General features: G+C 43.5%; 2 protein-coding genes across 6 annotated transcripts in view; one reads left to right on the top strand and one right to left on the bottom strand.

Annotated features, from left to right (window-relative positions):
* KIAA1328 (KIAA1328 ortholog) overlaps positions 1 to 4,546 on the bottom strand; it is a 180,868-nt gene extending 176,322 nt beyond the window's left edge. Inside the window, exons 1-2 of one of the 2 annotated variants that reach the window (XM_052670657.1) lie at positions 4,431 to 4,546; positions 766 to 801 (exon numbers count right to left, since the gene is read on the bottom strand). In XM_052670657.1, the coding sequence (XP_052526617.1) occupies positions 766 to 801; positions 4,431 to 4,482 (88 nt within the window). In that variant the 5' untranslated portion in view covers positions 4,483 to 4,546. Of the gene's footprint in view, positions 1 to 692; positions 802 to 4,430 lie in introns of those variants that run through there. The other variant, XM_052670658.1, reaches the window with a different exon arrangement.
* Positions 4,547 to 4,691: 145 nt separating this feature from the next.
* TPGS2 (tubulin polyglutamylase complex subunit 2) overlaps positions 4,692 to 25,312 on the top strand; it is a 47,523-nt gene continuing 26,902 nt past the window's right edge. For 3 of the 4 annotated variants that reach the window (XM_052670682.1, XM_052670681.1, XM_052670680.1), the window contains exons 1-5: positions 4,693 to 4,869; positions 10,586 to 10,665; positions 21,012 to 21,099; positions 23,737 to 23,868; positions 24,939 to 25,052. In XM_052670682.1, coding sequence (XP_052526642.1) covers positions 4,797 to 4,869; positions 10,586 to 10,665; positions 21,012 to 21,099; positions 23,737 to 23,868; positions 24,939 to 25,052 — 487 coding nt within the window. In that variant the 5' untranslated portion in view covers positions 4,693 to 4,796. Of the gene's footprint in view, positions 4,870 to 10,585; positions 10,666 to 21,011; positions 21,100 to 23,736; positions 23,869 to 24,938; positions 25,053 to 25,312 lie in introns of all 4 variants that reach the window. The other variant, XM_052670683.1, reaches the window with a different exon arrangement.

The raw sequence follows: 25,312 nt of genomic DNA, 5'->3' as shown, positions 1-25,312 counted from the left end.
CCCCTCTGCTCTGCTCTCATGAGACCCCACCTGGAGTACTGCATCCAGATCTGCAGCCCCCAACACAAGAAAGACACAGAGCTGCGGCTCTTCAGCCTGGAGAAGGCTTCAAGGAGATGTTGTAGCCTTCCAAGAACTAAAGGGGCCCACATGAAAGCCTGGGAAGCTTTATAAGGACATGTAGCAATAGGTTGAGGGATACAGTTTTTAAGTGGAAGAGGGTTGATTAAGGCTACATACCAGGAAGAAGCTCTTTACTGTGAGGGTGGTGAGCCTCTGGAACAGGTTGCCCAGAAAGGTTATGGATGCCCTATTCCTGGAAGCATTCAAGGCCAGGCTGGATGGGGCTTTGAGCAGCCTGGTCTAGCAGGAGGTGCCACTGCAGGAGTTTGGAGCTAAAGTTCCCTTCCAATGCAAATCACTCTGTGATTCTACAATTCTCTTCAAAATTTAAAAGATCTGAGAATCTTCAACATCCCTTGGAGATTACATTTAAAATTCAGCCTACCTTATAGAATGAAAACTCTATGATATACTTGCAATAGAAAAAACTGCCCTGAAGCTGTTTATTTTATACCATGTGCTTATCTAAGCAGAAGAGCATCTCTGCTATAATCCTGTATGTCTCATTACAAGTTAAATTACTTGTGATGACTCTGTGCCTTACACACTTACGTACACAAACCACATACTTAGAAAAACACTGCAAAGTTTAGCATTCACAGGAAAAAAAAAACTTCATTTACATCTACTATAAGGTCATACCTGAAACATATACCATTGGCTGTTCTTCATCAGATACTGCATGTAGCTTTGTTAAAGGTAATAAATACAAAAGATAACCAACTATAACAAGTATTTTGCCTTTAATTTTAAAAGATGGTTTGTAAGAAAGCAAATCTGGGAAACTTTGAGAGCATCAGAAGGAAGAAAAACTCAATTAGGAAGGAAAAAATAAAAAAGAACATACACTGATTGCTAAAAGAAAAAACGCTACTTCTCCTTCACTGTGTCTTTACTTTAGATAGTAAAGTTTACCTCTCAGGTCACCTTCAAGAAACATCCCAGGGAGCAGTCCCAGTTATGGGAGCCATTACTAAGACAATGAAGTGATAATACATTTAAATCAGAGCAGGTTTTCATCATATAACTAATCCCTTGATATGTAGGGAAGACAAACTTCCAGAATAATCCATGTTTGTGCAGCAATGCAATTCTGTATTTTGTACAGCATGTTCTGAGAAATGTAAATGAGGATAAACTACAAAAACTTTCCAGGGAAGTTGGTGATTCTCATCTGACCATCACATGGCAAATACCAGCTGAAAGCCTGAGGACCTGTTCTCTTTAACAAGATGAAGAGTTGCTCTGAAACCATTTCTAAAAGTAAGCCATCTAAATTTAGAGAGTTAACTATTAAATTACTTGACTGCAAAAAAACACTCAAAAACTCACACAGGATCTGTCACCATATATTTGGACTATGTTAGCAATCTCTGAACCTGCAACCTTGCCTCCTAGAAACCACTACAAATACAGCTCAACACAATTCAGGGAAGGGCATAAACTACAGAACTTTCCTTAAAACAACAGCTGCATTTACCTGAAAGTCCAGGTTTTTATTCCTACATAAATTACAAACATTACAATGAAGTGAAAAACAAAAGCTGAGGCTACACAGTTCTCCTCCACTAACATTTTGTTTTCTACTGTTTTTCTTTCCTCAGCTGTAAAAGTTTGGTCAGTTAACTCAATTTCTTAGTTTCTGTATTGTTTACTGGTAAGTTTAGGTTTTGTACAGTTGTCTTTGCACAATCAAATCAAATTGTGAAAATACTTCAGCTAACCTATACCAACTATCACTTAAAAACTTATTAAGCCATCATGTGACATAGAAAACTCCATTAGAAAACAGAAGCTTTCATTTCCGGATAGGAATTTCAGATTCAATTAGTCCTCACTGTCCATTACACAATGGATAGTTGGCACACTGGAAAGGCTTGGTCACATACTTCACTGTAATCTTTTTGATCCACATTATCACTTATGAATAATTATCTCTCATCATCTTAGGCCAGTTTGAGACCAACTTCATCTCATACTGGTGCCAACAGTTTCTCTACAAGCACTGAAAGCAAGTTCTCACCCATAAGCTGCAGCCTGCTCTCTCTGTCAGAGCACAAAGTGGGGTCATGCCATGAGCCAGGTGAAAAAGCTGAATCAACTCTAAAAGTAAAGCACCACGTTTCCTCTTTCCAAAAATCACTAATGCAGATCAAGACTGGGTAACAGCCACGTCCAAACAGCTGCCTCAGCAAAGCTATGACAGCAGTCTGCAGGATACCAACGAGATCTTCAACTCACACTGCTACTAGAAACAACAAACTTCAGCACTGGCAATTTATTTCTCAGCTGACATATGGTTAATCTGTGTCAACAACACATGTCTACAGAAAAAAAACAGATTAGCCTACAGAAACTGGGCTTTTTAAGTTTGCCACCCATATTGGCACTGTTGTAGATAAATACCTAATAGATGGATGAAAAAAATTAGAAGCTGATGCTGTTTCTCCCCCAAGCTATCAGAACCATTCTCCCACAAAGGTTTGCTACCTAGTATACTAGATTAAGCTGAAGTCAGACCAGTTTTCCTTAATTAGTGGGACTGAAAACTGCCATAAACAGGCCCACGATCCCTGTCTCAGAGTGAAAGACTGGGGACATTATGAGCATCAGCCATTTGAAATTAATTCACTGCCATATGCTCTCAAGATTCCAAATGGGTTGACTGTGAATGTTATAACCCTGCTGGCATTATAGCTAATGTTCAAGGCAACAGTAGTTGCCCTACAGCAAACTAGAGACGCACAGCAGTGCAGTATATTGGAGTCTGCCTTGCTATGCAGCATCTATTTGGCAATTACAGAGAAAAGTTCAATTTTCCTTGGTTAGTAAGTCAATATTACCAAATCTCCCAAGACCCAAACCCCTCTTCTTTAAAAGCATCTACTATACTATTTATTCTTGGGATTGACCTATTTCAGTGTACTTAACCTTTTCTAAAACTGGAAGCAACACTATTCACTTGCAAAAACACATATAACAGAAGATTCCTTGGAATATCTTGATGCATGAGAGCAATGCTATTGTGTGCTCTGAAGACCGTATACGGTCATAGGAGATAATCTGTCACCCTATAATCAATTTTTAAAAATACACAAATACAGCAATTCTAACTGTGTCAACTTTTTCACAGCTAAACTGGGTAGTGACATTGCAGCAACAGATCTGATATGAAAGAGAAAGTTGCCCTATATAAATGTTTTTAAGCACAAATTAGAAATCTTCCAAGATTTATAACAAAGTGCCCCCTACACAGCCCTTTGGATGGCTGGCCCATTCCACTCGTGCATTGTTTTGGAGTGTGTGGGCAATCAAACATAAATACAAGAGCACTTACGCATACCTTTCTTTTGAATCACTTTTGGCTGAGGCTGAAATCTCAACCTCAGCGCCAGCAACTGCAATGCCTCAAGTCCCTCTGACCTACAGCTAAATATCAGCACATAAATTTCATAGAATTGTATCACAGAACAATGGAATGGCATGGGTTGAAAAGGACCACAATGATCATCTAGTTTCAATCCCCCTGCTATGTGAAGGATCACCAACCACCAGACCAGGCTGCCCAGAGCCACATCCAGCCTGGCTCTGAATGCAGGCCAGACCTCCTGTCATGTCGCATTAGTTCTCCACACCTTCAACCTACAGATCTTCTAAGTCAGCCAAGCCTCTCACTCAGCTTTGAGTCGAAACACCAATGCCAGCTCTTTAGCATGTCTGAGCCACGTAAACCTACCTCGGTAGCCAGCCTTTCTCGTGCTGCACCCCAACAGCACAACGGCTGTGTGCTCCACCTGCACGCCCAGCACTGTAGTTGCACACCTCCTGCAGACCGACCTCGGCCTGGCGCTCACCTCTCACACACGGAGCTCCCGGGTGCCCACAGGCTCACCCTAATAGCCTAGCTCCCACTTCAGTCACAAAAGACGTACTTTCCACACCTTTTTCGTGCCGCCTGAACCTTCAGCTCAGCGTCTCCTTGCCGAATTCCCTTCCACACCTCCGTGTCCCCTCATTCCCTCCTTGCTACCCCCTAAGGTGCAGACGGACCCAGCGGTCCCAGCCCGCAGGACGGGCTCCGGATCCCTCCCCACAAACTGCGACCCCCCGTACCTCCTTTGAGAGGATCGCAGTCCCTCGGACCCCCTCCCCCATCCGAGGCTGCAACCCCTGCCTCAGTTTCCCCACTCCGCTGCCTCCCTCCTTCCCCCTCCCACGGCTGCCTCTTGCCCTCCCTCCCGCCCCTCTCCCTCCTCTTCACACAGCCCCCTGGCGCCAGCGCCCGCCTCCAGGCCATGAAAGGATACTGTCCCGGCTCCAATACACATCCCCGCCCGGCTCGGGGGCCACCTCCGCCATCTTGAAACAACCGCCACTCCCAGAGTGCCCCCCGCCGCCCCCCCAGTGCTTGCCGCCTATTGGCTGCCCGCGCCGCCTTCTCCCTGCAGCCGGGCGGAAGAGCGGGGCATTGTGGGAGTGGTAGTCCAGCGGGCTTTAATTACCGCTGCCGCTTCGGGCTGACCGCGGGGGAAGGACTACAGCTCCCAGCGCACCCCGCGGCCTAGCGTTGCTACGGGCTGGGAGAAGGACAAACGCGCGCGTTTCCCCGCTCACACACCCACACGCGCATCAGTTTCGCCGGTGTGAGGGGCGCCGGGCAGCGCCCTGCCGAGATGGAGGAGAAGCCCTCCGCTGGCATCAGGCCCCACCTGGACAAGCTCACCCTGGGGGTAACACGTATTTTGGGTGAGCGCTCGGTGGGTGCGGGGCGTGGCCGGGTGGGCGCCGGGAAGAGGATCTTCAGTGGTGGGTGGTGGGCAGTGGGAAAGTCGGGCTGCAAGGAAGAGCACACTTCAGCTTCTCGTCAGCCCTCAGGTGGGCTCTGGGCTCGTGGCTGGTGGAGGCTCCAGCGATCAGCGTGGTGAATTCGGGCTCCTCCGGCCTTCTGTCTGGCGTGGAGCTGTGGTTGGAAAAACAGGCATCTGTCCCAAGCCTTGCATACGGGAGCGTTACAAGCAGCAATTTGCGGAGTGTTTTCTTAGGGATTTTAAAGCCCACAGTTGCTGGTGTCGTTATTTAATCCATCTTCTTCACTGCAGGACAGAGAGAAAGGCCTCACTGCTGCCTTCCAGTACTTGAGGGGATCTTACAAACAGGAAGGGGTTCGAATTCTTGAACAATCTGTTCAATAGGGCAAGAGGGAATGGATTTAAACTAAGGGAGGAGAGATGTAGGTTAGATGTCAGGAAGAAATAATTTACTCAAAGGGTGCTAAGGCCCTTCCACAGTTCCTGGAAGCAGTCATGGCTGGGATGATGGGGTCCTGGGCTGCCTGATCTGGTTGGGAGCAACAGCCCATAGCTTGGGGTTGGAACTGCGTGAACTTAAGGTCCCTTCCAACCTATGCCTTTCTGTGATCAGGTACCTGAAGTTTATCACTAATCACAAAAGTTCTTGGGTTGCCTCTTAGACAAATGAGATTAAAAGATCAGGGCAAAATTCCTGTCACAGGCATCAGTGAGGATACTGTTTAGAGCCCAGATTCTGTGCAGTGTTGTTTTTTTTTCTAAAAACTTCTGATTGGGCTTCTTACCAACAGTGCTTGGAGTGCATAAAAAGAGGGCTGGAAACAGGGAAGGAGAAGTAACTGTCCCCCTCTACTCTCCTCTCATGAGGCTTCATCTGGAATACTGTGTCCAGGCCCGGGGCCCCAAGCACAAGAAGAATGTGGAGCTGTTGGAATGGGTCCAGAGGAGGCAGTGAAGATGATCAGAGAACTGAAGCACCTCTTCTGCAAAGGGGGGGAGGGAGGGAGCTTGGCTTGTTAAGTCTGGAGAAGTCTCCAAGGAGACCTCATCACAGTCTTTCAGTGCTTGAAGGGGTCATATAAACAGGAGGGGGAACAACTTTTTGCCCAATGTCTTAGTGATAGGATAATGAATGGCTTTAAGCTAAAAGAAATGAGATTTACGTTAGATATCAGGGAGAAATCATTACTCAGAGAGTGGTGAGATCCTCACACAGCCTGCCCAGGGAAGATGTGGGTGCTCCATCCCTGGAGGTGCTCAAGGTGGGGATGGATGGAGGCCTGGGCAGCCTGAGCTGGTGGAGGGCAACTGTGCCCACTGCAGAAAGTTTGGAACTGGTTAGTCTTTAAGGTCTTTTCCAACTTAAGCCATTCTATGATTTTCAAGATCTGTTTTCTTTTGTTGTTTGGGTTTTTTTGTTGTTGTTTTCCAAGTATGAGTTCATAATTTCCCCATCACTTTACTCCAAGAGCATTAAAAGGTAGAACAACTGACAATCAACATCATGGAAAATGCATCCGTTAGCAGATCTTTTCATAAAATTACTAGCCTTTCCTACATTGTGTATTGTACAAGATGGCAGTGCAAACCCTAGTCTGTTGCTGGAATATTTTCTTTTTTCTATTTTTTGTTTTGTTTTGTTTTAATAGTCTGTCCATTTCTTCTGGAAACTTCACACATTTTGTGCCGAGTGAAGTAGTGTGATGCATGAGATCTACATCACCATACTAATTGGTGAATGGAGTGGTGAATGGAGTCAAATCCAGCTGGCGACCGGTCGTGAGTGGTGTTCCCCAGGGGTCGGTGCTGGGGCCTGTCCTCTTCAATATCTTTATTGATGACCTCAATGAGGGCATTGAGTGCACCCTCAGTAAATTCGCAGATGACACCAAATTGGCTGGAAGTGTGGATCTGCCTGGGGGTAGCGAGGCCTTACAGAGGAATCTGGACAGGCTGGAGAGCTGGGCTGGAGCCAATAGGATGAGTTTCAACAAGGCCAAATGCCGGGTCCTGCACTTTGGCCACAACAACCCCAGGTGACGCTACAGGCTTGGGGCGGTGTGGCTGGAGGACTGCGTAGAGGAAATGGACCTGGGGGTATTGATTGATGCTGGGCTGAACATGAGCCGACAGTGTGCCCAGGTGGCCAAGAAGGCCAATGGCATCCTGGCTTGCATCAGAAACAGTGTTGCAAGGAGGAGCAGAGAGGTGATTGTTCCCCTGTATTCAGCACTGGTGAGGCCGCACCTCGAGTACTGTGTCCAGTTTTGGGCCCCTCACTGCAAGAAAGACACTGAGGCCCTGGAACGTGTTCAAAGGAGGGCAACAAAGCTGGTGAGGGGTCTGGAACACAGGGCTTATGAGGAGAGGCTGAAGGAGCTGGGAATGTTCAGCCTGGAGAAGAGGAGGCTCAGGGGAGACCTCATTGCTCTCTATAACTTCCTGAAGGGAGGCTGTAGTGAGCTGGGGGTCGGCCTCTTCTCTCGTGTCATCAGTGATAGGACCAGGGGGAATGGTTTCAAGCTACGGCAGGGGAGATTCAGGCTGGACATGAGGAAGTATTGCTTTTCAGAAAGGGTGGTCAGGCACTGAATGGATGCCCAGGGAGGTGGTGGAGTCACCGACCCTGGGGGTGTTCAAGGAAAGGCTGGATGTGGTGTTGAGGGACATGGTTTAGTAGGAGCTATTGGGAATAGGTGAACGGTTGGACTGGGTGATCTTGAAGGTCTTCTCCTACCTTGGTGATTCTATGATTCTATGATTCTAATTCAGATTAGCCGAACTGAAAATTTGGGGAAACCATTACGTATCTTTTCAGAGTTTGTTTCTTTCAAAGAACGAAAGCTACCTGATTAAGAAATACGTCTTAGTAGGCTACAGACCTAGAAGTTACCTTATTTTAAATCTAATGTGTAACATGAATCTCATGGATGCCTTTCTGCCTGGTATGACAAAAACGGTGGTCACTTTTAAAAACTCTTCAGTTTTTTAAATATTTTTTTAGAAAATAAGCATGATTGTGTAATGAAACTCAACACTTGCCTTTCAAATGACAAAATTTTGGATGTCTACTAATTGGGAGCTTGAGGCCCAATTTTCTAATACCTTTATGAAGATGCTCATGGTACCATTTCAGAAACCCAATTCTGTAGATAAATTCTACATAGGGAGTTTTTGCTTGTTTGTCAAACTCCTGTTCTTTGTGGAAGTCTCTGGAAAGTTTGACGTTTGTCAGGAGAATTATGGAGGCTATAGTTTTAGGGGGAGAAGCATCTTGTTCCCTCTCCAGTACGACTCAGTTTGCTGAACTTCTGTAACTAATGGCAATCAGCCTTTCTGGAATTTGCCCACTAAATCTGAGTAGCTGGTATTAACTGTTTGGGACTGTCCAGAGCTCGGCTATGCTTCAGCCTTTACCTCTTTATTCACTAAAATGTAACAACGTGGACAGTTCCACAAAGATCCTGAATGTTTATCCAACTTCCAGAAAGTATTAGCAGTAGTTTAAAGACTGACAGTACCGTGATTTCCTGCTGCGGCTCTGTCCAATGACCACTATTATGGTCATTCTTTCAGATAAATACTGCAAACCATTTTTGGAAGCTTCCACATGGAATTTCCAGAAAACAGGACTCATTTTACTGTGATCTGCATTCAGAGGAGTTAACTGGGAAGCGTGCTCTCAACTAGTTAAGCTTTATCCTGTATCTTTTCTCTAACCTAATTGGCCTTCTGATTTTTTTTTTTCCATCTGGAAGAAAAAGCTACTCATAGCAGTCTTATCTTTTTTTTCCTCTTTAATATTTAGTGGAGCTCCCATCTATACTTAAACAGATCTGTTAAATGTGGTATTCAGTTCGCCCATAGGGTATTTTTAACATAACATTCAGGATTTTAAGATGGAGTTTCTTTTTCTTTTGATCTTGGATTTGGTTTAGACCTCTTTAGAAGTTGCAGTTCACTTATTCTTAGACATCTTCCTATGACTGATAGGATATTAAATTTTCCATCATCCCAGCTGAGCCTTTGTGTATGATGAATTAAATATCCCTGCTGTTTTCTTTGATCATAGAAATAACAATTACTCTGTTATTATAATCTCTTAGCATGTTTTAAGACTTGCATAGCTTAGAAGGAAAAGACCGGTTAGATCATCGATTCCCCACACTTCTTTAGACAGAGAATATGTACAAAAGGCTTTTGAGCAAGAGGCAGATCCCCCAAGCAGGCACCCAATGATTGAAGTAAAACTTGGCAGAGCATCAGAGAGTCTTTGTATCTTGGGGCATTGGCTAGAAGGATTACTTAGGTGACGTACTGTTTTTATTTTTACTTGGAGTTTGGTTTTCTGATGCTATATTTTATCTTTTAAGTTCTCTATCCCATTTAAAAAGAAAAAGGAAATTAAAACAAAGTTCAGGCTTCCTTAATCTGAGTGTTACTCTTCTGCTAGCAGAGCAGACAAGGGCAACACCACTGTAAGAATTAAAAGCCTAGCTCTAGAGATAAAAACCAAACTAAAGCTTTCTGGTACCTGTCTTTCCTGTCTACTGCACTTCGTATATTTTATCAGAAAGAAATTACAGTATGTCTGACTGCTCTGGTAGCCAATACTTTCACAGCAGAGCCGGTCTTGAAAGCTCTGCATAGTGATCATTTCTACTCTACAGCCCTGTGTGCTGGGCTTGCAATTCCCACAACAAGAAGTAAGTAGTATTTTTGGATTAGTTCCAAAGTGAATGAAGTCAGTGGGAACTATTTTGGTTGGCTGTAGATGAAGTAAAACATTATAAAATAATAAGTGCAAGGGAGACTGTTCTACTGTCATACACCTGCAAGGATAGTACCGTCTAGATTAGTATCTTGCATTTATGTAGCATTCTTTTTCATAAAATATTCAGATGATTTTTATAAATGATGAGCTCAATGCTTATAATAGATGTGCATGTGTCCAGCTGGGATTGCAGAGAACTGATGTTTGCCCATACAGGTCCTTTCAGCAGGACCAGATTCTGATCCCTAAACTCAGAATGGAGATGCGCCTGTCTTTCTGGATTATGGTTGTTAAAAATTCACAGTAACACTGCATGACATCTTATGTCAAGCTGAGCGTATCATACCCAACTGAAACCACAGGGCATGCTTACAAACAGAGATTCTTCTTTACTTTGAATTTGCCCAGTTGCCATGGTTGATTTTTCAATAAAGTATCTGCAAACGACCAGACTCTGAATGCAGAATGTCCTTGTGTACATGCACTTATGCAGATGCACACTTGTTTTATTTCTTGGTGCATATATTTTTATGTAATCACAGAATCACAGAATTGTAGGGGTTGGAAGGGACCTCCAGAGATCATCGAGTCCAACCCCCTGCCAAAGCAGGTTCCCTACAGCAGGTCGCACAGGTAATGTGTGTGCACAAGGTATTATGTGCATCTCAGCCATCGAGGGGTGGCATCTTGTGCAGCACTAGGCATTCTTGTGTCAAGACACACATTACAGGAAAGAGAAAGTGACTGCTCAGTCACAAGCACGATGTCTCCAGTTATTAATGCCATTTTCCGAGTTGTCATTCAGGTTAATTTGCAAAATTATATGCCTAACAATGCTTGTTACATGCCAGCAGTAAATATGCTCCTCTTTTCCGTTTAGAGACTTCACCAGGTGTTTCTGATGTGACATTAGTGGAAAAGAAGCCAGCTGATCGCCATGCAATTATTTCATGGGAGCAAGTGAGTATTTTTGTGATAATTCTGCAGTGAGTTTAGTCTGAACATACAGCAGTCCATGGAGAATGTCTAATGCAATGGCTACCTTGTGTTTGTGATGCCACCTGTTAGCAAGTTTGATGCAAGTTGTTGGTTCTTGTTTGTTTGTTTTGTTTTTGGTCTTTTTTTAATCAGTTATTACTCTGCTTTTAGGCTGCCATATGCACCTGATCTGTTAGGGAAATATCGCTAGCTTAGAGATGTTCAGAACAACTCCTCTAAGAAGAAGAAGTATTAGTGACTCAGTGGAAACCAGACATTGTCTGACCAAGGATTGAAGTCATTCTGCAACACACTTTTGGGCAAGACTAGGCTCTTTTTACTTATGGACTTTAAAAGTAAAAGCCTGAAGGTGGAAATTACGTATGAGCCACCAATCCATTCCAATTATCCATTCTGCTTTTCAGCTAATCACTTCCATTTCTCATAACCCCCGCTTTCTCTTTGGCTACACACCCAATCTTTTCCTTGGAGTATGTCCCAGTATCTGTCCAAGAAGACTGTAGTCCATGTGCTAACTCATCACCCCAATAGCTGACTTCACTCTACCAGGCTGTCCGTTCATGAACGCTCATGGGAGTTTGGTGGACAGAGGTGACATTTAAGTCTCTTTTTTGAGCGTACGTGCATTTATCAGTCCCATGACCATGTGAGAGTAACTGTTTTCTAGTTATTTCTCATGTGCTGGGAAGGGATGGTTGTACCTCTTCACCTTTGGAACATAGTTGAAGATGGAGCTGGGAGAATAATCTGCCATCTGACTCTGACTATGCCTGAATACACATGACCACAGAGGCTGCACTTGTTTCCACTACCTAGAATAACTTCCCCTTTAATATCATGCTATGCACAGTTTTTTTCTAAAATGTTGTGCTAGGTCTAGTAATATCCCATCATGACTGGTGTCACTTATTTGTAATTTACCTGTGTTAGTATCTAAAACATGTAGAGTAGCCAATAACTGTGGTCAGGCAGAAATGTATGGTTTTTCAGCTTCATGTGAACTGATTCCTGATTTCATTTAGCTGTTGTTCAGGTGTTGGAATAACTGGGCTGGAAAATCAGAAGCACCCTGGCTGTGAGCCAGCTCAGATCCGGGAGTTCACTCCTTTTTCTGTAGAGTGGAGATGGCTGACCCTGCAGAGCATGTTGTTGTTCTCATTTCCAGGTGGTCTTATCCTCAAAATCCATTTCGTTTTGTTCCAAATTTGAACTATCCTTGTAAAACCAAACTTTGAAATGCTTCAGCCAACACTTTGTTTCAAAGTTATCAAAACAAGACTTCAGCTTTTTTCTTCCTAATGAAAAACTAGGTAAGTTGTGGAAGTAAATTATGAATCATTTTTTTTCCTCTCATGGAGCCCAACTTAGTTAACTGTAACTAGGCTTGCTGGGATCCCCATCTGTTTTAGAGGAGCTTAGAATCATAGAATTGCTTAGGTTGGAAAAGACCTTAAAGATCAGCGAGTCCAACCAGCACATAACCATGCTACCCTACCTCTAACAACCCTCTGCTAAATCATGTCCCTGAGCACCGCATCCAAACAGCTTTTAAACACGTGCAGGGATGGTGACTCAACCACCTCCCTGGGGAGCCTATTCCAGTGCTTAACAACCCTTTCTGTAAAGAAGTGTTTCCTGATATCCAACCTAAACCTCCCCTGGCACAACTTGAGGCCATTTCCCCTCCTCCTGTCACCTGTCACCAGTGAGAAGACACCACCCCCACTCTCACTGTAAGCATTCAGGTATTGGAAGAGAGCAATAAGGTCTCCTCTCAGCCTTCTCTTCCCCAGACTAAACAGCCCCAGTTCCTTCAGTCTCTCCTCATAGGGCACATTCTCCAAGCCCTTCACCAGCCTTGTTGCCCTTCTTTGGACCTGCTCCAGCACCTCCACGTCCTTTCTGTACTGAGGTGCCCAAAACTGAACACAGCCCTTGAGGTGAGGCCTCGCCAGTGCCAAGTACAGGGACAGGATGACTTCCCTAGTCCTGCTCACCACCTCATACAAGCCAGGATGCCACTGGCCTTCTTGGCCACCTGGGCACACTGCTGGCTCATGTTCAGCCGACTGCCCACCAGTACCCCAAGGTCCTTTCTGTCAGGCAGCTTTCCAGCCACTCCTCTCCTACAGACTCATCTGTAGGGTTGCCTGGGATTGTTGTGAACAAAATGCAGGACTCAATTCTTGGCGCTATTGAAACTCATACTGTTTACATTGGCCCATCAAACCAGTCTATCCAGGTCCCTCTGCAGTGCCCTTCTCCCCTCAGGCAGATCAACACTCCCTCCCAGCTTGTTGTCGTCTGCAGACTCTGAGGGTGCACTCAGTCCCCTGATCAAGCTTCTTAATGAAGATGTTAAATAGAAGTGGCCCACACCGAGCCCTGCAGGATGCTGCTCTGGTGTAAAACTGTATTTAACTCCATTGACCACAACTCTTTGGGCCCGGCCATCCAGCTGGTCTTTCACCCAGTGGAGCGTATGCCATCCCAACAGTGGGCAGCCAGCTTCTGCTCAAGGATGTTGTCGTGGACAGTGTCAAAGAGTTTACTGAAATCCTGGTAGACCACATCGACAGCCTTACCCTCATCTACTAAGCGGGTCACCTCGTCATAGAATGAAATGAGGTTTGTCAGACAGGGTCTACTATTTGGAGTACTGTCATCTGGAGAACTGCATCCAGTTCTGGGGCTCCCCAGTACAAAAAAGACAGGGATCTCTTGGAAAGAGTCCAGCGGAGGGCCACAAAGATGGTGAGGGGCCTGGAGCATCTCTGCTATGAAGAAAGGCTGAGTGAACTGGGTCTGTTCAGCCTTGAGAAAAGAAGACTGAGAGGAGACCTGATCCAGGTCTATAAATACCCAACGTGTGGGGGGCAGAATGGCGAGGCCAGACTCTTTTCAGTGGTGAGTGGAGACAGGACAAGGGGAAACGGCTTAGGGAGGTGGTGGAGTCTCCTCCTCTGGAGATGTTCAAGACCTGCCTGGATGCCTGCCTGTGTGACCTGCTGTAGGGAACCTGCTTTGGCAGGGGGTTGGACTCAATGATCTCTGGAGTTCCCTTCCAACCCCTACAATTCTGTGATTCTGTGATTCTGTGATTTTAAAGCCGTGCTGACTGGTCCTGATCCCCTGGTTGACCTTTAATTTGTCCATGATGGCTCCCAGGGTTACCTATCTGTTCTATATCCTTCTATTGCACCAAGGTGAGACTGATAGGTCTAGCTCCCAGGATCATCTTTCCAGCCCTTTTTGAAGATGGGTGTCACATTTGCTAGTCTCCAGTCTGCCAGGACATCCCCAGTTAGCCAGGACTGCTTAAGAATGACGGAGTATGGCTTGGCAACCACATCCACCAACTCCCTCAGCACTCTAAAGTACAATCCATCCAGCCTCATGGACCTGTGAGCATCCAGATTTCAGTGCAGGTCCAAAACTATCTCATCATGAATCATGCATGGCCTATTCTGTTCCCCATTCCTGTCTATCCGAGCAACGGGCTGTGTTTCCAGAGAGTAACTAGTCTTACTATTAAAGACAGGCAAAGAAGGCATTAAGTACCTCAGCCTTATTCTGATCCTTGTTTGCCAAGTTGTTCTCAGCGTCCAACAAGTGATGGAGATTCTCCCCAGCCCTCCTCTTACTGTTGATATATTTATAGAAATATTTATTTTTGTATCTTACCTGAAGATTAAGTAGACACAGTTGGACTGGACTAATAATAGTGAAGGAGTTTGCTGTTGTTTTTTTTTTTTCCTTTTGTTTCCAGTTGCATTAATAGAATTTTAATCTCCTTTCCTGGGTTAAAAGATAAGTATATTTTTTCCAATATTTCCTGAACTTGGAGATGAAGCCTAATGTCCAACACAGTCCACATAACTGCAGGATGTCCTGCATGACAATTGTTCAACATTTTACAAGGCTCTTCAAGGATGAACTTTTCTCCTAGCTCCTCTTACTTGAATCTGAATGCAAGGTTATAACGCTGAGTTTACTTGCATCCCTGCTTTCTCATAGCCACTAGGTGGCAACAGTTGTGCATATAATGCCTTACTCCGTAGCTGAGATTTTAACTAGATCTTGTCGCAGCCTGTATTTTTGAACTCTCTCTACTTATTTGGTAGGAAAATGTTTGCAGGAGGTTTTGTGCAGTGCAGAGAAGGTTGATCAAACTATTCCCAAAGTTCTACTCTTTTCTCCAAAAGAATCCTCTCTTTCTACTGAGACTCACCAAATAAAAGATCTGTTTTTAAGACTTTTTTTCTAAATGTTTTTCTAGAAGCATTTTTTTTTCATTCGCATTTCAGCTTTGCAGAGGGAAGGTATTTCTGCCAAGAGAGAATCCATAGCATACAGAAATTCTTATAAGAAAACCAGAATTACTTAATTACGAATGATTAAATTTGTATTTTAACAATGTTGGCAACATGCATTGCATTGCTTCTCTCAACCAGCTCTGTTTATTAAAATGAGCTGTGCCTGATTTGTACTTGTATTTAACTGACTATAATGATGGAAGTTTTAAAGTCTTATCACCAGTTAGTGCCATGAGTTCTGCAGAGGAAGGCAAGCTTTATTTCAGGTTACAGTGCAGTAAGACAGCAGGAGAGCAAAAGAGATTTTTCCAAGGCTTTTTGTAGACAGAGGTTGGAAAAGCATACCCGAGATCAATCTTGGATATTTTTTTTTTTTTTTACAAATCTGGACACTCACAGAAATATTTGAGATATGTGTTCATCAAGTATTTGTATGGGTAACATCACTTCCCCTAAAACTTACAGAATTCCAAAAAATTTTAGTGAAAGCAGGTAATTTTTTTTCATGTTTCCTAATGTTTCATAGCTGCCAAGATGTTATCTTTTCCCAAAGAAAGCAAGACAAGCAGTAGAAGGGAGAGTAAAGACAGTTTTCAGGCCACTGAAATGCCAGTGCTGATAACTATCTTGTTATGAATCAGTTGCCACTCTTAAAATTAGTTTGGCAACTGCCTTGCTATCCCCCATGTGCAGTTTGTAAAAGCAGCCATTATACTAAATTATATCCAGGAGACACTCTGGTATCTACAGTGACAGAGTCTGTTCTAAATTTTCTTTTTGCTTCAGTTTAGAAATAAGTCACTCAGCTCATTGTTTTGCTTTTCAAAAATACAAATTTACATCTGCTAGGGGGAGCTGAGAGTCTCAGACCTCTGCATCTGAGCAAGCCATACAGAATGAAATGAATTTTGCCTGTCCCTATAATTGACTTGTACACAGTGTCCAAACTGCCGTCAACTTGCTCTTAGTGATCCTTGCCCAGTAATGCTGTGCAGCATTGATATTCTGCAACTCTAGTTGACAAATTTTTTGTTTCTTCTTATACTCTTCGTTGACAAAAGGCCTCATGTAGTCTGGGACTTTACTGCTGTGGGCTGTCTTAGGCTGCCAGACAATTCAGAAACTTCAGATCAATCTGACTGGGAACTGAGGTGATTGTTCCTGGCACTTTTAGACATCTTCCTCAGCATGTTTACCATATCTCATTTTGACTCAAAGATCTGTATGTGGGTGCATACATCCACAGAGGCTTTTCTTTCCATCTTTTTGCAGTGCTCTCCAAGAGCATTAGGTGGACTTGCAGTCCGTGACACCCAGGAACACACAGACTCTGCCAGCCTTGAATCTGCCTTATAATCCTGCATGTGAGAGCTGGGAAAGTGAATCCAGCAGAACAAGACAAGTGTATTTCCTCAAGCTGCCTGAAAGGGAACAGGTTGGAAAAAGGGAACTGGATGGCAGTTGATGATTCTGACACAGCATTCTCATCTTGGGGATCCTTATGATATTCTGATATAAAGTAGTGGCTATACCACACCATCTTCAAGAAAACTAGCAAATCATGTTCTGTGCAGCAGGGAATTGGGCCCACTCCAGCCCTGTGCCTTTTCATAAGTGGAAGGGATTGAAAATACAAGGAGGCTGGTCCTGGGAACCATACCTGGATAAAGGTTACAACAGGTGAACAAGAATTTCTCGCTGTGTTATATGTAATATTGTCTGCCATCAGTGGACTGTGCTTTGTTGAGAGACCATTTGAGGATATTATGGACAGCAACCAAAAGAGACCTCACACATTGTATTGGTCATTTGGGATATTCTGTTTTATGAGCAAATGAGTGTAACCAGATGACTGGGGCAAAAACAGCTGCTCAACAGGGCTGTGGTTAAGCCCTTTCTGACAAGTTATTAGGAAGATTGTATTTTACGAGTTTGGAGATCGCCAATCATGGAAACTGCAGTTGATCAGAGGGAATACAGCTTCTTGAGAGAAAGCCTATCTTGTATATTTAATAGTGGATTGTTTATCTGACTCTACTGTCAGAAAATTGCTGTTTTGAAGTCATGTGGCTAAGCACAGTGTGACATACTGGTCAGTTCTCTCTGTCAGATGGAAGAGATAGGTACAAATAAAGCTTTTTTGAGTTTATATGGGCCCCAGATTTGCACAGCATTTTAAAGCACCACTTGGAGTGTCATCCAAGAGGACTTATTTAGGAGAATCCAAAAATAAAGTTGGAAAAACACGCACACGCTGTTCTTGCCTTCCAGAAAAGGAAGATTCAGAGCAGAATGCCTTCCCAGATATGACTTTTATGCAAGGACTAGTCATTCCAATTGATGTAGTTCACCTGCTTACAGGAAAACACCCACTGAAGTCAAGGGAGCCGTTCTCCTATATGTTTTTACTGCTGAGGTAGGTCAGTACAGAATTGAGGGGTGGGATGTTAAAAAGTACTGTGTAAACATTTGTACTCTTGGTATCAGGTCTGTCATATTTTCTGTTTTTTGTAGTTTTAAACATAGGCGCTGTTCTTGCAGATACAGCTTGGAATTAGAAGTGGTGAAAGTGCAGCGTGAAATTATAAATATTTAGAACTGAGAAGAACCCTAAGAATAAGGTGTGTTGCTAAAGGCATTTGAAGAACTTCAGATATGTCCATGTGTTTTAGTAATGTTCTGAAACTTACCACCAGGCCCTTGGCCATCAGCAGGCTCTCATTAAATGACAGTAAGTTCTTCTCAAAGTTTCTCTGGTATCAGACTCTCTTCTTCAGTAGTACTCATTTCTGGAGTTTTTCTGAAACTGGGTTAGGAAGGTACTGTGTTAGTAACTGGGCTGCTAATGGGCCAAGTAAAGCACACTGCCTACTTGTAAGCTGCAAAGTCATTAGTATCTGGGACTTACCATCAGTAGTCTGTAGGCATAAATTTGGATATGCCTGAAAAGTACATTATTTAGCACGCGGGATTGAAAGCTGTGTGTGGGTTAGAGGCTCCTGCACTGTGTGCATGCCAGAGGTTAGAGGACAGGAACCGTAACAACTCAGGGATCAGTGCTGGGACCAATGCTGTTCTTTGTGGTGACATGGACAGTAGGATCGAGTGCCCCCTCAGCAGATTTGCAGACAACACCAATCTTAGAGGTGCAGTTGACACACCACAGGGAAAGAGTGCCATCCAAAGGGACCTGGGCAGGCTGGAGATGTGGGCCCATGCCAATCTCATGAAGTTCAACAGGGCCAAGTGCAACATCCTGCATCTGGGTTGGAGCAGTCTTAAGCACACATACATGTTGGACATGGAGTGGCTTGAGAGCAGCTCTGAGGAGAAGGATTTGGGGGTGTCGACTAATGAAAGACTCAACATAAGCTGGCAACGTGCAGTTGCAGCTCAGAGGGCCAACCATATGCTGGGTTGCATCAAGAGAAGCAGACCAGCAGGTCAAGGGAGATGATTCTGCCCCTCTGCTCTGCTCTCATGAGACCCCACCTGGAGTACTGCATCCAGATCTGCAGCCCCCAACACAAGAAAGACACAGAGCTGCGGCTCTTCAGCCTGGAGAAGGCTTCAAGGAGATGTTGTAGCCTTCCAAGAACTACAGGGGCCCACATGAAAGCCAGGGAGGGACTTTTTATAAGGGCATGTAGCGGTAGGTTGAAGGATACAGTTTTTAAATGGAAGAGGGTTGATTAAGGCTACATACGAGGAAGAAGTTCTTTACTGTATGTGAGGGTGGTGAGCCTCTGGAACAGGTTGCCCAGAAAGGTTATGGATGCCCCATTCCTGGAAGCATTCAAGGCCAGGCTGGATGGGGCTTTGAGCAGCCTGGTCTAGCAGGAGGTGCCCCTGTCTGTAGTAGGGGGTTGGAACTAGATGGCCTTAAAGGTCCCTTCCAACCCAAACCATTCTTTGACTCTGTGATTTTATATGACTGTGATTTAACAAGCAGGAGGGCTGGCTAGATCCTTGGGAAGGAATATGGCCAGGAGAAGGACAGTACCTGTCCTTCTCTGTGTCAGTCCATAATGACCTGAAATCAGCAGTGTGGCTGAATGTACAGCTGGGAGGCAGGTCCTGTTGGATAGAGGCATTGAGTCAAAATCCAGGCGGACAACTGGATTTGTGCGGGCTACAAACATGGGGAACAATCTTATCACAATCTCTAGTTACAAATCCAGTCTCAGCTGAGGGAATGCTAGAAAGCTGTTACTACGACACCTCAGCTTTCTCCAAGGCAATTCTGTAGCTGCTCTGAAACTTGTCAAGGCCTCTGAGGCTAAGCTGTGAATCCTTGAATAACATCTGGCTCTGTGCTAGGATTAGCTTTATATACAGGAGACAACACAGCTGACCTTAATGCTCTTAAAGTTTGTAATCTCATAGTTTCTTGTTTGGGTGTCAAATTCACTGCATGAAGACCAGGCCACGTCCAACAGAATATTTTTTAAACTGGATGAATGGAAGAAGTAAACCATTTTTGGAAAAGGCTGAAAATCCTGTCACAAAAGTACTTAAGTCACCAGATACACTGTGACAGATTTCATATTATTTGTTTATTTTCCTGGTAAAATGGGTCTGCCTGAATCCTGTAGCTATATACATGTCTCAGACCTATGCTTTAAAGAAGTTGTCTGTCCTTCTGGTTTAATGAGGGTTTATCTCCCAAAGGGCTTCTTTGTGTCATTGAGAAGATTTAACAGCATTGGGACTAAAAGAGAGAATGAACACAATTTTGCAGCTTGGAGATTTAACCTGCAATTAGGAAATCTTTTTCTCAATGAAGGCAATGCAGCCCTTGGAGAAATTAATACAGAGGCTGTGGGACCTGTATCATTGGAACTTTTAAAGATTCAGCAAGACAAAGCCACAGCTACCAGTATTATATTTTAATACTTCTAATTATTAAACTCTCTTGAATGTTGGGGTCTGATTCTCTCTTGGAATCCTGGGTTTGAAGACACTTTAAATGTAAACTCACTTCAATCTTTTTTTATCTCTTTTTTTCACTCAAACAACTGCAAAGCAGCCAGTAACTCCTTTAGTTATATGTGTTGCTTATCTTTTTAAAACTGACTTGCTTCTGTACTGTTCTGTTTTGCATCAGTGTGAGTGAAGGATCTGCGTGTGTGAAGGATCCGCACCTATTTCCGAGAGCAGTCCCTGCAATTGGCTATAGCTCTGATATGGGCTTTTAGTTATTCTGAAGATTAAGCCTTTAAACTTTTTTTTTCATATATGTTGTTTAACTTGAGAGTCTGAGTTAAGGCTTCTTCTACAACCTCAATATGTATAGGAGAAGGATCCTGGCTTTTAGAAGCCTCTTAATGCTGCAGTTGCTCCTTTTGCAGTTGGCTTAGGAGAAAGCATTCTTAGGAGCCCACATCCAGTGCCAAAGTGTGGTGGGATGAAACCAGGCTGGGGCTTTCTGTGAGTCTGATTGTTTGTGTGTGTGCACATTTACTGTTAAATGAAATGTGAAATCTGCCTGACTATGGGCTGTACTGAATCTGTTCTCCTCTCACCTGCCTGGAACTGAAAGCCCTTTGAAGAAAAGAGTCACTGTGCTATTGTTATACGTGATTTAGTGGAATAGGTGGGTTTAGTCTGACTTCACTTAAAATACAACTCTATTCTTGTAAGACATACATATATGAAAATAAATATGTCCTTTTATCTCTGATCCTGGAAAGACATTCAGTATATTGTCTCAATGGGGAAACAGTCCTGTGACAAACTGCTCGATTGTTCAAAAATTGTGAAATTTTCCCAATTTTCCCTCTACGTCTTTGTTGATAGTATAGCATGGTCTCAAGAAATGTGCAGTTTTCTGCCAGGTTTAGATTGAAATATTTGGCCTGATTTGAGTCAGGTAGGAGCTGAGCAAGACACTTGGTGGCAACTATTTCTGTACCAATATTTAGTTTCTCTTTGGGTTTGAGGCATGTTCTGCATTTCCCCTTAATACTTAAATCCTCTTGTGATTTGCAGAAAAATGCCTGCATATTGCCTGAAGATTTAAAGAACTTCTATCTGATGACTGATGGCTTCCAGATGACCTGGAGTGTAAAAATCGACGGTAAGTGCATGTGTTTGTTTCAGCTGATGCCCTTATATCTTGCAGATAATCCTTCCTTTGCAGAACCTCTTTAATCTCAAGCTTTCTTTTTGCAGTCTGTTTGAATGAACAACTAGGACCGTTCCTTAACTTGGAAAAAAATTGAGTTGTTTGCTTCTAGTTAGCAACTTCATCAGTCACTAGAAAACTGATTTCTGATTTAATAAGTGATTGCAGATCTGCATTGGATTGTAGGCTGTTTTAGAAGTATCTTGATGGGGAAAAAAATCGAAAGTCCTTTACTGATGCACCAGGACAAAAGCTGCAGTTTGCATATGCTGAACTTGTGCAAAAGAGACAAATGCCAAACACATTCTCAAAACCAAACAAGGCTTTATGACAGAAACTTTTCTGTATTACATTGGCCATCTGTCAACATCCAGATTTAGGTATGTTTTTTAAATCTAGTACCTAGACTCTCTTTGTAATTTTTGGAGAGAGAAACAGATCTAGCAGATCTAGATCTATCCAGGATAGTTATCCTATCAAAAAGCAGTAAGAGTGACCCACAGAAAATCCGCTTTCTCATTGAAAGTATATGAATATACAATCCAGATTACCTGGAGTGTGCACTCATTTTAAACTGGCAGACCAAATAAAAGGTCAGAATGAGGACTTTGTGCTGACAGCATAATCCCTCTCTCTTTTTCTACTTCCTTGGTATTGGGAGGGAACTGTCCTTCACTATCACATAAGTATGTCCATTACTCATTGGATTACGAACCATAATGAGTGCTGTAGAAAGTTCTTCACATTACTATCTTCACATTAGTATCTTCCATGTCTCTCCGCTCCATCTGGTGACCGAAAATTGATCTGTTGAAGCTATTTGACTGAGTCCAAAGGAGAAAAGCAGAAAGACCATGACAATTGCAAAAGATTATCTTCTTTGCCTTTTACCCTACACGACTAAAGTGGAAGATACAGTTCTCACATAGTTCTCTTTCTGGGTTAATAGAAGCCCAACTCAGTCATGCACCTGGGCAGAGGTCACGCAGTTTAATATGGGGTTTTTCCTGAGGAAGTGGAATTTCATTTGAAATACCAGGCTGTGACACCTGCACTGAAGTCCCATAATGTTTCAAGTGGTTTTTGGAGTGTTGTGACCACTGAAGAATCTGGCTTTCAGAGCACACAAGTTTCCAGAGTCCAAGAAGGTCCATAACGGTCTTGTTTAAGCAACCATCTTTCTGTGCTTTCTGAAGCCCTCCATGCTGCTGTGTGGCCAGATGGAGTGCTTCTGACAAGTGACCAGTCCTTACAATTCTCTCAAGAACACGAACATGCCAAAACACTGATGAAAACCTGTTTTAGGGTAGAGCTTAGAAGGATGTGTGAGGTGGAAGAAAACAGGCTGTCTAGTACTATGTGAAGGGGTGGCTCCTTGTAGCAAGGGCAGCAGCAAAAACAAACTGCTGTGTGGAGGTGAATGTTACTAGCTAAGATTTTCAATAACCAATTCCACAGGAGTGGACTAGCAGCTGCAGCACAGATCTAGTCTGCAGTGCAGTTCTCATGTGCACAGCACCAAGATGTGATATGAATAGCAGTTTCTTTTCTGTAATGAATTATAGAAATTAGATTTGTTCCAAATTACAGCAAATAAAAGTGAGTTGAAATTTCCTTTATTTTGCAGTGCGGCAGAAGATGCTGACCTGCTGTTGTTTGAAAATGCCTTTTTTTTTCCTCTCATGGAGCCCAACTTAGTTAACTGTAACTAGGCTTGCTGGGATCCCCATCTGTTTTAGAGGAGCTTAGAATCATAGAATTGCTTAGGTTGGAAAAGACCTTAAAGATCAGCGAGTCCAACCAGCACATAACCGTGCTACCCTACCTCTAACAACCCTCTGCTAAATCATGTCCCTGAGCACCGCATCCGAACAGCTTTTAAACACGTGCAGGGATGGTGACTCAACCACCTCCCTGGGGAGCCTATTCCAGTGCTTAACAACCCTTTCTGTAAAGAAGTGTTTCCTGATATCCAACCTAAATCTCCCCTGGCACAACTTGAGGCCATTTCCCCTCCTCCTGTCACCTGTCACCAGTGAGAAGACACCACCCCCACTCTCACTGTAAGCATTCAGGTATTGGAAGAGAGCAATAAGGTCTCCCCTCAGCCTTCTCTTCCCCAGACTAAACAGCCCCAGTTCCTTCAGTCTCTCCTCATAGGGCACATTCTCCAAGCCCTTCACCAGCCTTGTTGCCCTTCTTTGGACCTGCTCCAGCACCTCCACGTCCTTTCTGTACTGAGGTGCCCAAAACTGAACACAGCCCCTGAGGTGAGGCCTTGCCAGTGCCAAGTACAGGGGCAGGATGACTTCCCTAGTCCTGCTCACCACCACTCCTCATACAAGCCAGGATGCCACTGGCCTTCTTGGCCACCTGGGCACACTGCTGGCTCATGTTCAGCCGACTGCCCACCAGTACCCCAAGGTCCCTTTCTGTCAGGCAGCTTTCCAGCCACTCCTCCCTGTGTCTGTAGGGTTGCCTTGGATTCTTATGACCAAAATGCAGGACTTGAGTATATGTTTGGAGAAAAAGCAATGTGTTCTGTGCTGTCCTAGTACTGGATGTAATTGATGATCTGTTTTATTGCAGATACCCCAGTGCCCCTGGGCTCCATGGTGATCAATAGTATCTCAAAGCTTTGTCGGCTTGGAGGCTCCTCCATGTATACCGTGCCTAATGCACCGTCTCTTGCTGACCTGGAAGATGACACAGATGAGGAGGGTAAGGTGCTGTTAACAGCTTAGAACAAGTGGTCTGCTTCCTTTCTTTTGAGTTAATGCTACAATATAGCACCTGGATGGGAACAGATGTTTTTTTGTCTCTGCTGGACCATGATACATATTCTTTTAGTCCCCTAGAACTTCCAGATGTAGACCTACATGCTGTGTATCCATGAATCTGTTGGGGATTGTTAACTCTTAATCACTAGTATTATTTTCATTTGTTTTTAACAATCTGTCTATTCTCCTGTTCTGCCTTTTCCCCTTTTTACATTTTTAACTATTTAGACTCAAAGACCTTCATTGATGTACTTACAAGGTGCATTGAGTAGAAATTAGAAACCCATAAGAGTTCTCATTCTGATTTTCATGGAGTGCTGTTTTGAAGAGTACAACTTTCCTGTCCCTCTTCTTCCTCAGAAGCATTAAAATTCAAAACTATATACCACAACAGTTTACAGCTGCACAGTTCTAAAATGGGCCTGTAGAAAGGCTCTGAGTTGGTTTTGGGCCAGAAGTTGAGTGAGAGTCAGAACATTTGACTGCTGAGAAAGAGGCTGATGTCACACTGAAGGTGTGAAGAAGTATTTTCTTCGAGTTCATCAAGGTCTTTTATCAAGAGAAAAAGAATAGACAGAATAGATAGAAAAAGAATAGACTTCTTCAGAAAATAAGAAGATAGGGCCAGAAAAAAGGAAGGTGGGTTGAATGAAATAATGGACTTCAGTTGTAGGAAAGAAGATTCAAGATCAGTGTGAGCAAAACTTGTAAGTTATAACCGTGCATTTAGCTGCATGGAAATTATGGCATTGTGAGCACTGGAGATTGTTAAGAAATGATAAGATACCTGTTGTCTGACATCCATAAAGCTGATGCTACCTTATGCCAGGAAGGGACTATAAGGCAGCCTGATGTCTTCTTCAGCCAACTGATTTTGATTCTGTTTTCCTACTGAAACCTTGATTATATTCAGACCTCAAGGCTAATTTATTAACAACTGCTAAATGAATAGACTGCAGCTGACACATAGTTTTCCAAACATGTTTCAAGATATTTTTTTTCTGCTTTCAGGTAATGAAGACAAACCAGAGAAACCACACTTTGATTCTCGTAGTTTTATTTTTGAATTAGACCCATGCAATGGGAATGGGAAAGTTTGTCTTGTTTATAAGCACACTAAACCAGGTAAGACTGACAAGAGAAAAGTTATCCATCTTTTTTTGCAGATTGTATCTGGGACACATATACATAGAATCATAAAATTTTGACCTTTGCAGTTTATAGATGGACATTTACTGAGACATCCAGCCTCTGCTGAACTCGGTGGCTAAGTCTTACAGTGGCTTAGTTGGAGATAACGCTTTCCCTCCTTTTAAAATTCGTGTCTAAGTTATAACTTAATAATTCTCATGCATAGTGTAATTGTATACTGAAACAGGAAAGCA

The sequence above is a fragment of the Tympanuchus pallidicinctus genome, unplaced genomic scaffold (genome assembly GCF_026119805.1).
Source record: "Tympanuchus pallidicinctus isolate F22 unplaced genomic scaffold, pur_lepc_1.0 scaffold9, whole genome shotgun sequence".
NCBI lineage: Eukaryota > Metazoa > Chordata > Aves > Galliformes > Phasianidae > Tympanuchus > Tympanuchus pallidicinctus.
This window is presented reverse-complemented; position numbering and strand designations above follow the sequence as displayed.